General features: G+C 38.5%; 1 protein-coding gene across 1 annotated transcript in view; it reads left to right on the forward strand.

Annotated features, from left to right (window-relative positions):
- LOC127655708 (protein argonaute-3-like) overlaps positions 1-12,797 on the forward strand; it is a 58,483-nt gene that overhangs the window by 19,023 nt on the left and 26,663 nt on the right. Inside the window, exons 2-5 of the mRNA XM_052143653.1 lie at positions 6,202-6,373; positions 6,453-6,573; positions 6,764-6,972; positions 8,825-8,961. Of these exons, the coding sequence (XP_051999613.1) occupies positions 6,202-6,373; positions 6,453-6,573; positions 6,764-6,972; positions 8,825-8,961 (639 nt within the window). The remainder of the gene's footprint in view (positions 1-6,201; positions 6,374-6,452; positions 6,574-6,763; positions 6,973-8,824; positions 8,962-12,797) is intronic.

The following is a 12,797-nucleotide window of genomic DNA, read 5'->3' on the forward strand; positions in this document are numbered from 1 at the left end:
ATCCATCTACTTGAGGCACGGTGATTTCCATGACAAAGGCTCGTGCTGGGGCAGAGTTGTGTGGAGTTTCAGACCCCCCTGTTCGTCTGGCGACATGTGAAAGACTGGGGTCCTCTCGCAGTGGTCACTGTGTCTGTTTTAATAGGCCCACCAAGTGAAAAAGGAAAGCAGTTATAGAGTGCAACTGTGAGCACCTGCTTTTAAGCAGCCTGGATATTCTTTTAATTCATTTTATCCATAGGAGGGTGTTTCTAGAATGTCTAAAATGTAAAATCATTATCAAAATAAAACATTTTCACTGTCATTATTTGATTAATTTGTTTTCTAACAATGTCCAACTGTTTATGTACTATACTATGGATGGGAATTTTTAGTTATTTTGTAGTCGAGTACTCTTAACACATAAAAAATTAGTAATCGATTACTTGAAATTATAATTTAATTTCAGCCTTCAACTTCTAAACTATTTTTCTTATGAAAATGAGCACTATGCATAAATAACAGGATCTAGATAAAAACAACACTCGCACATAGAAACATACATTCTTCTGAACAAGTCTTCTAAAGCGATACATCAACTTTAAATAATGGAAACATTTTATTTTTGGGTGATCGAACAGAAAGGTTCAATGTGCCAATGGGAAGCAAGGGCACAAAAAAAAACCAGATTGCAATATTTTCGAGTAGTATTAATCGAATACTTGTGCACAAGGGCCAGTGGTAGCTCAGCGGTTAAGGCTCTGGGTTACTGACCGAAAGGTCGGGGGTTCAAGCCCTAGCACCGCCAAGATACCACTGTTTGGCCCTTGAGCAAGGCACTTGACCCTATCTGCTCCAGGGGCGCTGCTCCAGGGGTTCATGGCTGACCCTGTGCTCTGACCCCAGCTTAGTTGGGATATGCAAAAACAACTGCATTTCATTGGCTCTGTACCTGTACTCTGCACAATGACGATAAAGTTGAATCTTAATCTTCTAGTATGTACATGCTTCACAGGAGTTTCTTTTGAAAGTCACATAAATTCCCCATCACAGTGTCATGAGACATTTACATGAGATTTTAAATCGTATTATTCTATCTGTTTTAACGTCAAAAGGTAAACTGGCATGCGCGCAATACTTGCGCCAGGGGTGTGAATCTTTGGGTTGAAATTATTCTTAGGTTTTCAATTCGATTCAAAAAATTATTTGCCAATTCATAATGATTCGATAGGGAAAGTGACCCAATTAAGCCCACCCAAATCTAAGTAATTGTTAACAGCCTTCCAATAAAATGAGTATTAAATCAAAGATTAATCTCTCATCTAAACACTCATGTTATGTTTTATAATAAACGGACAAAATTAATTGACTTTATTATTCAAACGTGAGAAGTCCAGAGTGGGTTTTTAATAAGCTCACTTTGCATTGAAAATTGTAAATGCTTCACATTTTACTAAATAAAAACCAAAATTAGTATAATTTTTTTGTAGATTTGGCCTCAAACATCATAACCAGTTAATTAAATATTTCATTTCAGAATCTGGCTGTCAATGCTACATAAAATTATAAGGACAAGGAGTTCAGTTTAACACAATTTATTAATTCCCTGAGATCCCCGAACTTGTGAACAAATCAAAATATTAAAGTAACATCATTGACTACATTCAGTTACCTCAAGGCCTCAAATACAAATAAATAAAAGAGAAAAGGAGTCTCAACTAGATGACGTAAATGTTTTGTGCACGCCAAGTCCCAAACTAAACAATGATCGTAGTCAAGTAGCACTATTTAAATAACTCATCTACATACGTAAATAATCTAATATTTATAAATGTTTAAATATTCTACACTGTTTTGCCGATTCGTGATTCATTCTTTTCTTTTTTTTATAATTTTAAATCGATAATTGACCAACACTAATGATTCTCAATTCCAAAAAGCACAGTTAATCCAAATAAAATCGTGATATGTCCTAGTGTAATTATTAATCCACAAAAGGCTGCAGTTTACTTAAATATACAGTCTGCATGTGCTGCACATTTCATTGTGGATGTATAAAGCTGGCCCCATGATTGGTCGTCAAACATGCAGAGAAATGTTAATATCTCTTTTACACCAAAATAAATGATATCCATCCATCGTCAACCGCTTATCCTGTGTACAGGGTCGCGGGGGGCTGGAGCCTATCCCAGCTAACATTGGGCGAAAGGCGGGGGACACCCTGGACAGGTCGCCAGTCCATCGCAGGGATAAATGATATCATGATAATAATTAATAATAATAATAATGCATCAATAATAATTACATTTTAAGCAATATATCCCAAGCAAGAGTGCTGTTGTACTGAAAAGTTTTTATCAATGCTTGCATTAATATCATATATTTGCTTTGACGGTTTATCAGTTATCGCCATGATAAATTTCACTATAAAGGAAGTGAATTGGATTTTTTACTTCCTCAACTGATACTTTTGCACTCCATTAAGCACGGGAGCTAATGGCTCAGTCTTAGTCTTGCCCAGTTCTATGAATGATCCTTGTTTTTCTAGCTCTTTTTATTAATTTTTTTATAAAGATGACTGTACTAGCTTCAACTTGGACAGAGGGCGTCCTATTCCGCAAAGGTTATGAGTCAAACCTGGATGAGTCACTTTCAGCCTGACATTCGTTTAGCACAGAAAGATCTCAGAGGCCATTTGCTGGGTAATGATGGGCTGAACCTTGCGTAAATCTTTGCGGTCTCGTTATTAGAATCTTGATAGAGGATGTTGGCTTATCACATTAGGTTCTAGTGTGTAGGGCTCCAGACTGCAACTAAAATGGTCGCAAATGCGACCAAAAATAATTGATTGCGACAATAGTTTAAAATCTAGTCACCTTTAGCGACAGCCATGTTGTGTGCGTTCATATGCGGTTTCATCAGATATCATCTTGTGAGTTATTGGATACATCTTTAGAGTGTGCAACACCTGCCTCACGCCACTTTACACCTGTTCTGTTGTGATGACGAGCTCGCTGCACCACACACAACAACAAACCCAGCGAGAGTCATGAACAAATTACTCTTTTGAACCTGGTCTTTTTCATAAATCTCCCAAAAAGAACTGAGGGTTTGAACTCAAGAGTTTAGGTTAGCAGTTTGAATCAGATTCACTTTTTCAGGGAATCAGCCATCAGTGAGTTCACAACTGGGAGCTCAGACATTTATAAAAAGGGTCTCATGTGTATTTTGGGCTTCTTTATAATTAAAAGTCCCCTATTGTGCACCACTTTTTTTCTACTGGTAGTTATTGATTGGGATTGGAGTAGCACAATAAACTGCATCTGGGATTTAATTTTCTCTCTTGTTGTCTCACTCTGTGTCTGGGCCATGCGGTAACAGAAAAGAAAGATTAAGGCAATATTGTAAAATGATTTAAGTTTTTATATATATATATATATATATATATATATATATATATATATATTAGGGCTGATAAAGTCACGTGGAGGAGGAGTTGGGAAGCGTGTCATTGTTTAAAATTTGTATTATTTTGTATTCTTTTGGAATGTTTTGGTTTGTGAATGGCGCTTTGTCTTTACTCTATGCAAGTTTCTCTTGTAAATGACGATGCGCTTCCTGCCTCCTCCACGTGATGCGTGATCTTACCAACAAGCTTACGTCATCCCTCTCATGAGCATGCATCACAGATGTACAGAAGTGAACATTTGTAGTTAATTAATATAAGTATTGTTTTGTTTCTCAAAATAATCAATGCATTCAGAAGAACTTTATTTGTCGACCTGAAGTCCTGTGGATTATTTTGATGCACCCTAAATGTGCATTTTGGACCGTCAGAAAATGGAGTACATTCACTTGCATTGAGGAGGCCTAAAATTAAATCCTATAAGTCTTCATTTCTGTTATGATGAAGAAAACAATACATCTTGGATGGCCTTAGGGTGAGTAAATTATCAGCAAATGCTCATTTTTGGGTGAACTATTCCTTTAAGTACTGCAGTGCATCTCCTCCTCATGGACTGCACCAGATTTGCCAGTTCTTGCTGTGAGATGTTACCCCACTCTTCCACCAAGGCACTTGCAAGTTCCTGGACATTTCTGAAGGGAATGGCCCTAGCCCTCACCCTCCGATCCAACAGGTCCCAGATGTACTCAATGGGATTGAGATCTGGGCTCTTAGCTAGCCATGGCAGAACACTGACATTCCTGTCTCGCAAGGAATCACGCACAGAACGAGCAGTATGGCTGGTGGCATTGTCATGCTGGAGGGTCATGTCAGGATAAGCCTGCAGGAAGGGCACCACATGAGAGAGGAGGATGTCTTCCCTGTAACGCACAGCATTGAGATCAGTCCGATGATGTGGTGACACACCGCCCTAGAAAATGACAGACCATCCACCTCCAAATTGATCCCACACCAGAGTACAGGCCTCGGTGAAACGCTCATTTCTTCGACAATAACCGCGAGTCTGACCATCACCCCTGGTGAGACAAAACCACGACTCTTCAGTGAATAGCACATTTTGCCAGTCCTGTCTGGTCCAGCGAAGGTGGGTTTGTGCCCATAGATGCACCGATCCTGTGCAGTTTACGTGTGGTCTGCCACTGTGAGGAAGATCAGCTGTCCTTCCTGTCTCCCTGTAACGCTGTCTTAGGCGTCTTGCAGTACGGACGGACATTGCAATGTATTGCCCTGGCAACATCTGCAGTCCTCGTGCCTCCATGCAGCATGCCTAATGCATGTTCACGCAGATGAGCAGGGACCCTGGGCATCTTCTTTTGGTGTTAATTCAAAGTCAGAGTCAGTAGAAAAGTCTCTTTAGTGTCCTAAGTTTTTATAACTGTGATCTTAATTGTCTACTGTCTGTAAGCTGTTAGTGTCTTAATGACCGTTCCACAGGTGCATGTTTATTGTTCATTGAACAAGCATGGAAAACATTGATTAAACCCTTTAAAATAAAGATTTGTTAAAATGAAGTTATTTGGATTATTACAAAATTATCTTTTAAATACAGTTTTATATACTGTTTATTAAACCTTTTGATTAATGGGTTATCAGTTGTCTTTTCTTCTGCTTTCTATCTTGTTTCTGAACAGCAATCTAAATTGAGCAAATCTGTGATTTGGTGACTAAAAACAGCCATTTGGCTCCATGTTTCATTTTAGGAGCCAATTGTTCCTAACCCATTTTTTTAGAGCCCTGGGATGTAATTTCTGCAGCACCAAATGGAATTACAAAAAGTTTTTGTTTCCAATCAGGTTTACAGAGAGTCTCTTTTTGCCACTGCATCATGGCATGTCATGTTAAAAGTAGGTCAGCTTTTAAAAATGTGTCTCTAGACAATCTGTAATCTGTGCTCTGTTCCATTCAATCCATTGCGCTCATGTCTGAAGGCCTCAACATTTGATTAATTGAGTTGCACCATCACCTCGTTTGTTTGTTTTTTTTTCTATTCCTCCTCCGCAAAGTTGCTAACACAATTTTTTTGATCTCTTCAGAAAACCCAAGAGTGGAAGTTTTCTTCTGATGTAAAACTGCTAGTGCAGTGGGCATTTTGATGTCAAGAAATAATTTACCGCAATTACTGTTAATCACAAACATGTAGTTAATGTTACATTTTTAGCATTTTTCTTAGTAGGCCTATGTTAGCCGGTAGTACACATGCTGCACACAACTTCAGACTTTGCTGTCTATTTATTTCCTTTTCCACCCAAATGGTGCTAATGCTCGGGATGGGAAATGGCTAATTTGTCTTAAAACTGGCCTGCATTTCAACATAAATATACAATGCATCAGTCTTTGTTTACAACTTATAACTTAATTAAGGACAACATTTTTGGTGGTGAAAATGACACCACAAATGTGGGACAGCCTTATTTAAAAAACAACTAAATTATTAAATAATTTTCACACTATAAATATTGAAATGGTTTCTGCACATTTCATTCTTTGTTTAGATTATCATAGTTTATATATGTAATCATTTGTAATATAATAATAATAATAATAATAATAATAATAATAACAATAAATAATAGTTTTTCATAATTTGATATTGAAAAGGCGGCACAAACAACTTTGGGGTGTGCTGAAGCAGGTTTGGTGTCAATGATGTCAAACCTAATGTGACAAGTCAAATATGATTGGACATCAACACCGTGTCTATATAAACAGTATCTAACAATTTGTCTTTCTTTTTTTTTTGGTTTCTCTCGCTTCAGGAGCCGTTGGGGCCCAGTCCCTGTTCTCCGTGCCGCGGAGACCTGGCTATGGCACCATGGGGAAGCCCATCAAGCTGCTGGCCAACTGCTTTCAGGTCGAGATCCCCAAGATGGACGTGTACCTGTATGAGGTCGACATCAAGCCTGAGAAGTGTCCCCGCCGAGTGAATAGGTAAGGCTGTGCAGGAGAATTGCTTGAAGCTTGTGACTGACTCCTTTTACACTCCTTATAATGGCCGTTGTCTCTACAGGGAGGTTGTGGACTCCATGGTACAGCATTTTAAGGTCACCATCTTTGGGGATCGAAGGCCAGTTTATGATGGAAAGAGAAGTCTCTACACAGCCAACCCATTACCTGTGGCACCCACTGGCGTAAGCAAACACTAGCTCTTTTACAAAATGTTTTGAGCTAGGATACTGACTAAGAAAGGAAGAAATGCAGCTCACTGGGGTTTCAAGTTTACAGTTTCATTAAAGTATTTAATTTTGAACTGTTAATGCACCCATTTTCCATTCTGCTTTTGTTCTTCGTTCCTCTGCATCACTCGTTATGTGTCGACAGGTGGACCTGGATGTTACGCTGCCAGGTGAGGGGGGCAAAGACCGACCCTTTAAGGTCAGCATTAAATTTGTATCCCTGGTGAGCTGGCACCTGTTGCACGAGGTACTAACTGGTCGCAGTATGCCGGAGCCGCTGGAGCTGGACAAGCCAATCAGCACTAACCCAGTTCATGCTGTGGATGTGGTACTACGACACCTACCATCAATGAAGTGAGTTCTGGTGCAGCCATTATATCTCAAGATAATTCACACACTGATAAACTTAAGCCTGCGATTGAACAAAAGATATTTGTATATGTCAGAAGTTATCTAAAATTAGCTACATGCATTACATGCATGCTTTCAAACACTGTTTGACCGCAAAAGGCTGGGATTTAATTCTATAAATCTGAAATCTGCATGTTTTGTGCGCTTCACAGTGAATAAACACTGTTCTCTGTCATTTATTACACATGCAGCATGCTTAATGCTCAAGATGCTTGTTACTGTACAAGTGGCTGGCTTCACACATACATTTTGAAACGTGCAGCACACATAGACTGTATATTTATTTCATTACATTACAGCTTTTTGTGCTTTAATCTAGTGGATATTTCACAAATTTTTATTTGATTAATTGTGCATTCATACGTTCATTTTTTCCCCAAATAAGTAAAATACTGATACACATATTATTTACAGTATATGCGTCAGTATAACAAAAATAGTACATTTTACATTTATTCATTTGGCAGAGGCTTTTATCCAAAGCGACTTACAAAAGAGCAACACATCATAAGCGATTCATCTTAAGGAGACAGTGGTATGAAAAGTGCTGCATTACAAAGTTTCACTAGCATCAGAATAGTATCCAAGACAGATTAGAGAGCAACAAGAATATATATATATATATATAAGCAGCTGTATATATATATGAGTGAATGGATACGTGCTCATGGAAAAGATGTGTTTTTAGCCATTTTTTGAAGACACAGAGTGAGTCAGCTTCAGGGATTGAGTTGGGAAGGTCATTCCACCAACGAGGTACAGTGAAAGCGAAAGTCCGGAAAGTGTTTCGATGCCGCTTTGTGTTGGTACAACAAGGTGCCGCTAATTAGCTGACCACATGCTTCTGGTGGGAACGTAGCTCTGCAGAAATTATTTTAGGTATGCTGGAGCAGACCCAGTGACTGTTCTGTATGCAACATCAGAGCCTTCAATTTGATACGTGCATCAACCTGCAGCCAGTGGAGAGAGACAAAGAGTGGTGTAACATGTGCTCTCTTTAGTTCATTAAAGACCAGACGTGCTGCTGCATTCTGGATCATTTGCAGAGGTCTAATTGCGCATGCAGGGAGGCCTGCAATTGAGCGTTACTGTAGTCCAGTCTAGTTATGACAAGTGACTGAATAAGAACTTCTGTGGCATGTTCAGAGAGGAAGGTTCTTATCTTCCTGATGTTGATGAGTGTAAATCTACATGATTGTGCTTTTTTGAGATGTGGTCTGTGAAATTGAGCTGGTTATTGATTGTTACCCCTAGACTGTTTTGGAAGGCGTTACTGTAGTTGAACCCAGCTAAACGGTGATGTTGTGTTCAACAGCAGGGCTTACTGGAAAGACGAGGAGCTCAGTCTTCGCTGGGTTAAGTTGCAGGTGGTGTGCCTTCATCCAGGCCAAGATTTCTGCCAAACAGGCCGAGTATAGTAATAAAACACTATTTATTTACATTAATTTGAACTAAAACATTTTAATGTAGGCAACATGCCACACAGAGGATTCTGTAAAACATATTATGTGATGTAAATGAATCATTGAATTAGACAGTTTGGACTGATTTACTAAAATCAATCAAACGTACCAACTCAAGAGTTGCAAAACTAGATTTTGAATCTAGTCTGAAGAAATGCTCTTTAGGAAACTTTGCCTAATTAAGAAAAATTATGATTTTTTTTTTTTTGCTGGCCATGAAATCTCAAACAAAACATTCTCAATATATTGTGACTATTTGATACATCACCTATTAAATTCTTTGAACCCATTTTGTGTGCTAATTTCTCTGCTCTCTGTGCTTTTTCTCTCAGATACACACCCGTGGGGCGTTCATTCTTTTCTGCCCCGGAGGGCTATGACCATCCTCTGGGTGGAGGCAGAGAGGTGTGGTTCGGCTTTCACCAGTCTGTTCGGCCAGCCATGTGGAAGATGATGCTCAACATTGATGGTGAGTGTTCTTCACTGAGTTTCTTGACATCCTCAAAGGTTTGTAGGGCACAACAACAAGGATTTTTTGTTCTGCTTGTCTTTGTTTGGACTTTGAGACTAGTAAATCTTCTTTCTTGCCCTGGTGAGATTTTCACTGGCCTTACAACATATTTTTAAATGAAACTTAAATTCAGTGTTTATGTGGCAGGGCGGGACCGGGTGTGTAGGATCACGACCCGGCCCCGCCCTGCCACATTTTATTTGAACATTTAAGATTTTAAAGAGACAAAGACACATTTACAATAAATAACTTGTTGGTGTATTTTCCGACTTTTAAAAATAAGTTTAAACTTAAAAACATTTTAAGGATGTATATATAATTTAACCATTTACATTTTTTTTATTTTACATTTGTTTACGACATATTTTTAAATCAAGCATAATCAGCAAAAAATATATTTTTACAAGAGACAAGGCATAACTACGGAGCACCTAAGAGGACAGAGCGGGATTTTATTTATTTTTTCTGAAATAGTTTTGTGTGCCATCGCAAAAAGTTTTGCATTTCCTCAAAATTGTTTGCATTCCCTCAGAATAAGTTTTACGTTCCCATGCAGTAGTTTGCGTTCCCTCGCAATAGTTTTGTGTTCCCTAGCAATAAGTATTGCATTACCTGGCAATAGTTCACATTCCCTTGCAATAAGTTTTGCATGCCCTTGAAATAAATGTTTTACTAAAATAACCATATTTTAACCTTATTGTTAGTAAAACCATAGTACAAATACAGGAAAGCAAAAACTATGGTAATCATTATTTTGCACTGATTTTGATAGTAAAACTATAGTAACCACAAAATTAACCATGGTTAATCTATAGTAAAACCATTGTGACTATATGGATACAGGATATTTTTATATATATATATATATATTTATTATTATTATTATTATTAACCAATAAAAAGCATGGTTTACACAAACAAAATGGTTTCATAGTTAATACAATATTACTATAGTAAATCCATGGATTCCTAACCCTAAAAAAGCCTGCGATTTTCAGAAAATCCAAAATGGACAAATTCTTATTGGGCGGAGCTAAGGACTGAGAGTATGAAAGTTGTTCGGCTTGATGAGAACTGTATGTACCGATTTTGGTGACAGTAGGTGAAAATGGGTGTGCTACAGAGCCCTCCTTACGTGCCCATTTTCAAGGGGGCGCTATAGAGTAACTTTGCCCATCGCTAATGGCCGACGACTCTGATGTGTGTGCTAAATTTCAAGAGATTTCACGCATGTTCAGTACCCCAAAAGTAACGAAAACTTTGAAAAGAATTCAAATATAGCTGCAAGCAGCGATGATGGGCCCAAGTACCATTGGTCCATTTCCACTTGGTGGCTTTCAGAAAACAATGCACGATGGACACAGCAACAACTCAACACTAATGTAAACTTTGACCCTAATCTTGCAGTGTGTAATAGATATATGCCACCATTCCAGTTTGACTACAATCATGTAATTTAATCTGATGCCATGACAACTTTATTAAAGCTATCAAGCATCCCTTCAAAATTTTCCATCAGCAGTGTCTTAACAATTTTAAAGTGATTTGGGTAAATGTAAGAGGACTATTTCAAAGTCTGGTGTAAGTGCCACACTTCCTGCTCCCAATTGTTGGCACTATGACCGTGACCCACAATCGCCACGTCCATGTGATTGGCCCCCAGGAAAAAACATACAACTCAATTTTCATCTAAATCACACAATCATGCAGAAGATATGAGACACTTCCTGTTTCCCTATTTAGCCATTAAATTACTGCATCACCATGACAACACCATTCGATATTTAAAAATCTGTTTGCAAATTAGAATCTTCGATGTCTTGGCATAATGTTGTCTAAATGGAGACAGTCTCATGAATCACCTAGGAGGAGTATTTTAAAGTTCAGTGAATTCAGAGTATCTGTCTGTCTATCTGTCGACCAATTGTTAATTTGAAATGTTTTGCTATCTGATTAATTGTTGCTATAATTTAATATAATTATTTATTGAAAAAGTATGTAGATCTAAAGATTATATTGTAATGAAGTCATTTACCATTTTTATTTATCCTTAAAATGGCTTTAAATTAAATTAACAAATTTATTTCAAGGCTTTAGGTGTTAAAATAGTTTTAGTAGATTATAATATGAGCACAGATGTCATTTAGACTTTTAATTTCGTTGCAATTCTGTGGCAATAGTTTTCACTTTCTTTTAGGGGCAGTGGTGGCTCAGTGGTTGAGGCTCAGGGTTACCGACCAGAAGGTCGGGGGTTCACGGCCCCAGCACCACCAAGATGCCACTGTTGGGCCCTTGAGCAAGGCCCTTAACCCTATCTGCTCCAGGGGTGCCGTATCATGGCTGACCCTGCACTCTGACCCCAGCTTAGCTGGGATATGTGAAAACTATTACATTTCACTGTATATATGCAAAAACAACTGTGTGTATAATGTGTGATCAAAATAAAGGATTCTATTCTATTATTGTTGCATTTTTTTCTCTTCTCTTGACTGTCAAAATTAATGAAGTACATTAACTTTGAGTCTGCATTTGTTATTCATGCAACTGTTGAATTAGCCTCTAATGTTGGGCAAATGAGGGCATTAATTAGGTTAGAATACTGTATGTCCGCCCATAGAATAATTACTAAAAGCAATAATTAACAACTGGTTACCAACAAACAACTATTGATCCACACCGTAGCCACAATGTCAGCATGATGGACTAGCACCATTCCAAAGTTGCTTTGTTGCAACATTTACATTTACATGTATGCATTTGGCAGATGCTTTTATCCAAAGCGACTTACAGTGCACTTATTACAGAGACAATCCCCCCAGAGCAACCTGGAGTTAAGTGCCTTGCTCAAGGGCCCAACAGTGAGCCACCACTGCCCCAGGAATTTCACTTTTCCGTTTGTCACAACGTAATCAGTTACATTGCCACGACGAAAGTTTGGTTATCCATTTACGGTGCAGTTTGGAAATGGCCATGTAATGGCCACATGAGATTACAAAATGACTGAATTTGCTGTGGCTTTTATTAATTTATTCATTTTAAATAAATCGATTTTTTTTTTATGTTAGTTTAAACAGTTGTAATGTATTTATATAAGAAGAATAATCGCAGGAAACTATGTACCATGCACATTTTGCCCACTCTGTTAAATCTTGTGCGCTGGTTGCCATGACATCTGCTTTGTATGGACATGTGTTTAAGGCGGGCTGAATGCATAGATTTTAGGATGACGTGTCAAGTTATAAATAGTTCAAGTTTAAAAAATGTGTTGTAGCCTGTGTTCTTTCCCATTACTTTGGGTTCTGTTTAGCTGTTTTGAGCGCAAGTACATGCTTCTCTACGGGCACACAAACAGAATTGATGGCATAAAAGCACCATTTGCCCGATTAGAAAATTGACAGCCAACCTCCAGCTATCCTTATTGTGCAGCCCCGGTGGTGGTGGAAATGCTCTAGATGTCAGCATGGTGTTTGCACAGAGTGTGAGAACTGTTCACACTGTTGCCGTGGGGATAAAGGGCAAGCCTCGATGACTCAAACATGGCGAGTAGGCTGGTGGGTGTTTGTTTGATTGAGGAGGGGGCGTTAAAGGAGCGTCTTTTTCTCACTTTCAAGTTTCACCCTTTGTGTCTTTCTGTCTGTGTTTTCCCGCTATCTCAAACTCCCACAAGTCATTTCGTTGATTTGCCTTCTCCTCCCCCACCCCAATAAAGGGCAGGGAAAAGTCTAGCCGTCTGAAAGCAGCTCGTCTTTTCACTTGCTCATTGTACGACTAATAATGGGGAGAATGTGCTCAGA

The sequence above is a fragment of the Xyrauchen texanus genome, chromosome 15 (assembly GCF_025860055.1).
Source record: "Xyrauchen texanus isolate HMW12.3.18 chromosome 15, RBS_HiC_50CHRs, whole genome shotgun sequence".
Taxonomy (NCBI): Eukaryota; Metazoa; Chordata; class Actinopteri; order Cypriniformes; family Catostomidae; genus Xyrauchen; species Xyrauchen texanus.